A 4428-nucleotide genomic window follows, 5' to 3' on the forward strand; every position below is an offset into this window, starting at 1 on the left:
AGTGCCCACCCTGTGGTGGCTCCAGCTGGGGCACCAAAGTTGGGCTGGACAGACGTGGGCCTGCAGTGTGGAAGCCCAAACAGAGCTGGAAGGTGGGGTCTTTTGGAGACAGGTGCTGAGGCCCAGAGATGGGGGGCTGGCTGGACCAGACCCTCTGCCGCTGTCCCCTAACCAGCTCTCCTTGCCCCCAGCCCGCAGCCGATCGCTACTGAAGCATCGCTGCTTGGAGACCCCCGCCCAGGACAGACCCCACCAGGTGCTTCGCTTTCCTGGTGGACAGGGCCTGGCTGGGATGACCCGGGTGCAGCCCTGCCTGACGGGCAGGCCGGTCTTTGCGGGGGAGGGGGGGGGGGTCTCTGCCATTCCCCTCCAGCTCGGCCTCGGACACGCAGGCTTGCCACGTGGCCTTCAACCTCAGGCCCCACAAGGACAGTGTCTGTCCTTCATCTCCAGCCCTCAGTCCTTGGAGAAGAAGCACTCTCCTAACTTTGTGTTTCTGCCACAAAGGGTCTGCGGGGCCAGAGATGTGAGCTTGCGGCAAGTAGGTGGGGGTGAGCACAGGCCCAGGAGGGCAGGTCTCGGGAATCTGCTGGGCAGGCAGGAGCAGCCTGAGCCTCGAGGCCTTGTCCACAGTTGGTCGGTTGGGCGAGGCAGGAAGACGTCCCGCCACCTGCCAGCCCTCAGGCCGACCCCCAGGGGCTCGCTTCCCACCAGAGGGCGCAGCCGACACACACGGAGTCCCAGAGCCAAGTGGGAGGAAGGGCCCTTCCCAGAAGCCTCCCACTGTTGTCCGAGGGCCTCCAGCTGGCCTCACGTGGGCAGGCGCCTGGGGGGCCCCCGTGGGAGAGGCCCTCACCCAACCTTCATGCAACAGACTTTTAATGACTGCATCGGTGCACAGGTTCCCATCCGCCCTGGGCATGGAGGGGGCAACGGCCTTCCTGCTGGCTCCAAGCCCCGGAGCAACTATGCCCACCGCACCACAGAACAGAGAACACTTGAGGGTGGCTCCCGCTCCCCACCCTGCCCAGGATCGACTTCCAGGATGGGGTCTCAGCCCGGGGAGGGGGGTGGGCAGAGGGACATACATAGCCCCGCCTCCCCCAGAGCCATCCTTACAAAACAAGAGGGCCCAGAGGCCCACCCAGGCACCCCCAGCCCCACACAGCGCCCACTCAGGGAGGACCCAGAGGTGTGCCCCGTGGTCCCAGCTCAAACTGGGCAGAGTCTCCCGGCCACGTGTGCCCCTGGCTGGCTGCCTGTGCGAGGCATGTGTATATGTCATCGAGGACCTGTGTCCCTGTTCCTCTGCGTGCCCCTGGATGGCCAGTGACTGCTTGCTGCACAGTGGGGTCTGTGGGGGGGCGGCGAGTCTATGCACGTGGAGGAAACCTGGTGTATACGAGGGATCCGTGTACATGAGGGTCTGTGCATGCAAAGGGGATTCTGGTGTACAGGGGTGTCCGCCCGGGCCCGCGTCCCCGGGCACATGCGTGTATGCTGGGAAGCCTTATTTGCACTTGTGCACGTAGTAGCCGGTGACGTAGCCCAGGATGAAGACGGCCCAGAAGAGGGCCACTCCGCCCAGCACCTTCAGGCGATGCCCAGCTTGCCTGAGCACAGCTTCCGGGAGATCCTGGAGAGGGAACCGCCAGCACGTGAGCCCGAGTGGGCTGCAGGGGCTGGGCGGGGGGGGGGGGGGGGGGGGGGGGCGGGGAAGGGGGGGCAGTGGGCCCCGAAGGAGGAGGGCCTGGCACTCTGCTGACCGGCGGAGACAAGGAGGCGGAGGGCGTGACCCAGCGGGCGGGGCTCCTCCCCCCAGCCCTCACCTCGCCCAGCTTGAGGCCTCCTCCGTGCTAGACTCGGCAGCCACGTGGACTTCGTCCCGGCTGCTGTCATCCCACCTGCTGTACTGGACGCCACTCTGCTGGGTCTGCATGCTGCCCGGGCTACGGCCAGAGGGGCAGGGGAGGGGCTGAGGGATGGGGAGGGGGGCTGAGGGGGCGGGAGGAGGTGGGGGCGCTGAGGGGGCGGGGCACAGGCTGAGGGGGGAGGGGCGGGCTGAGGGGGCGGAGGGGGGGGCGGGCACCGGAACCTTCTCACCTGGCTCAGCAGGTGAACCGACGCCAAGTGGTCAAGCCACTTGCCAGGGTCACATGGGAGCCGGCAAAGCGGGAATCCAACCCAGGGAGGCTGCAAATCCGCCAAACCCTACCCTCAGGAATGTGAGAGGCTGCCTCCACCCAGGCCAGGCCCTCGCGGGGGCCTCCGGACAGCTGCTGGACCCTGGAGACTGGACGCGCCGCGGGTCCTTGGGCGGATAACTGCTGCCCCCCTCCCCGTTCCCGACAGATCAGGCCCCAGAGCTTCCCCGGAGGCGGGGGAAGGACAGGGACGGGGCGGCGGCTGGTACAGGCTGGCTGGCTGGCCGGGGCAGGCCGGCGGCCCTGTCCTGTGTCCTCTGGCCTGCTCGACTTGCAGCCCCTCCCCCGACACCGCCTGGGGAGAAGCTGGGGCCTGTGGGGGGGGGGGGGGGAGTCCAGGCGCCTCTCTTCCGGGACCCCCTCCCACGGACACTTGGGGAGGGGCTTAAAGGCACAGCGGGCCCCTGAACGGCCTCTTGCCAGCCCAGACACTGCTGAAACCCAGCAGTTCTTAAACTCTGAGGTGCCTCCCGGGTCCCAGGCCAGTGGGAGGAAGGGAGGGAGCCCATCTCGGAGCCTCAAGGCCTGCCTCTCAGGCGGGAGCCACCTGCTTGGTGGCAGCCACTCGGGCCAGTAGCCGTTCTCAGGCCCAAGGGAGAGAGCCAAGCGCGCACTGAGTGTGGGTTCCGCTTTCCCAGGTGGGTCTGGGAAAGGGGCTACTGGGCCGACTCTGTTAGCTGTCTACCTAACGTCCACCTCCTTCCACCTGGGGGCACAATCCTTAGCCGGTTCCAGGCAGCAAGGTGCTGCCCTAAATGACAGCCGGGGGCTAATTCAAGCTTAATACCTTGGCCGCTGGGCATAGCAGGAGCTGCAGAGTTTTTGCTCTCACGAGAGAAATAGCAGCGGCTTCTTTCTGGCGCCCTGCAGTGATGGCCGGAGCTCCAGCAGCCATTTTGCTACCGGATATCCACGCAGCGCCAGCCCTGACAGGGTGGGGGTCTCCAAATCCACACCCATTACCCACCTGTGGGCTTCTTTGTGTGAGAAGACTCAACCCACACCTGTTCAAGCCTGGGACAAGGAGTTCCCGTCGTGTGCACCAGAAAGCATTCCCAACTGATGGGAGACTGTGGCTTTCAAGCTGCCCTGACTGAACAAAGCCCCTAGAAGCCAGTGAAGTGCCCAGAGCTGGGCTCCTGAGGGCCTCACTCTCCAGCCCCCCACTGGAAGGTCCCGCCCTGTAGCAAGAGCCTGGGGCTGTGCTGCCCAGAGCCACCAGCCAAGCTGGGGGCCCTCGCGGGTACCACCGCATACCTTAGACCCCTTCGCTCCCAAAGCACCCCCGAGGAGCCCACAACTTACAAAGGGAGAGTCCTGGCGAGGAAACCCAGACTCAGGCGCCCAGGAAGGTGGTCAGGTGGTCAGAGCCTGGCCAGTAGATCTCACCTCCTCCCAGGCCACAGGTCAAGGTCCGAGGTGCGGCAGATGCTCCAACCTGAAAAATAGGGGGAAAAAACCCACAGAAAATAAAGTGTAGAGGACCGCTCTGCGAGGAGCCGGGGAGGAAAGGAGGAGCCCTGGGGTGTCCCGGGGCGGCCAGCAGGAACCAGATGGCCCTTTCCGGCTCGTGGCCGTCCCTCCACGGGTTGGGCCGGGGCGGGGCGGGGAGAGGGGGTCGCTTGGCCGGACCAGACCCTCCCCCGCCTCCTACCCCGCAATTCCGCTCTCCCGGGCGACGCTCACAGGCCAGGGGGGCCGCAGCCAGGTCCACCTCCGCGGTCCGCCCGCACCAGGAAGCTGCGCCCCGACGCGTGTCCCACGGGCCCCTCGGCCCCCGGGCCTCCGAGCAGCGCAGTCGCGTAGCCGGCCGGGAGGAGCGGGGCCTGGGGCGGGGTCAGGGGCGGGGCTAGGGGCGGGGCTAGGGGCGAAGCTAGCCGGAAGCCGAGCCCAGGCCGCAGGTGCTCCGGGGGCGCCGCCGGAGGGCGTGCAAACTGCCGGGAAGGATGGCAGTAGGTGCGGCGGGAGCGAGAGGGCCCGCAGGGGAGAGGGGACCGCGGAAAGAGAAGCGTGTGAGGGAGGGCGTAGCAGGGGCGGAGGCGCTGGGAAGGGGCGCTGCGAGGGAGAGGAGCTGTCAGGCTCGAGGGGCGGCTGGGGAGAGAGGCCGAAGGAGTCGCTGGGCCCTGGGGGGGTCCCAGGCGTGAGAGCGGGGGTCCTCCACCAAGACCGCGCAGGGACGGGCTCGGGCGCAGAAGCGGGGCCGGAGCCTCCGGACGCGCCTGGG

The 4428-nt window shown here is 67.4% G+C and overlaps 1 protein-coding gene across 1 annotated transcript; it reads right to left on the minus strand.

Moving 5' to 3' along the window:
• Positions 1 to 862: 862 nt before the first annotated feature.
• SMIM1 (small integral membrane protein 1 (Vel blood group)) lies at positions 863 to 4027 on the minus strand. The gene is given in 5 exon segments (XM_047870001.1): positions 863 to 1596; positions 1599 to 1636; positions 1830 to 1975; positions 3510 to 3642; positions 3859 to 4027. Coding segments are annotated over 3 exon segments (234 nt in total). The 5' UTR covers positions 1940 to 1975; positions 3510 to 3642; positions 3859 to 4027; the 3' UTR covers positions 863 to 1510.
• Between the last annotated feature and the right edge of the window lie 401 nt (positions 4028 to 4428).

This window comes from Prionailurus viverrinus, chromosome C1 (assembly GCF_022837055.1).
Source record: "Prionailurus viverrinus isolate Anna chromosome C1, UM_Priviv_1.0, whole genome shotgun sequence".
Taxonomy (NCBI): domain Eukaryota; kingdom Metazoa; phylum Chordata; class Mammalia; order Carnivora; family Felidae; genus Prionailurus; species Prionailurus viverrinus.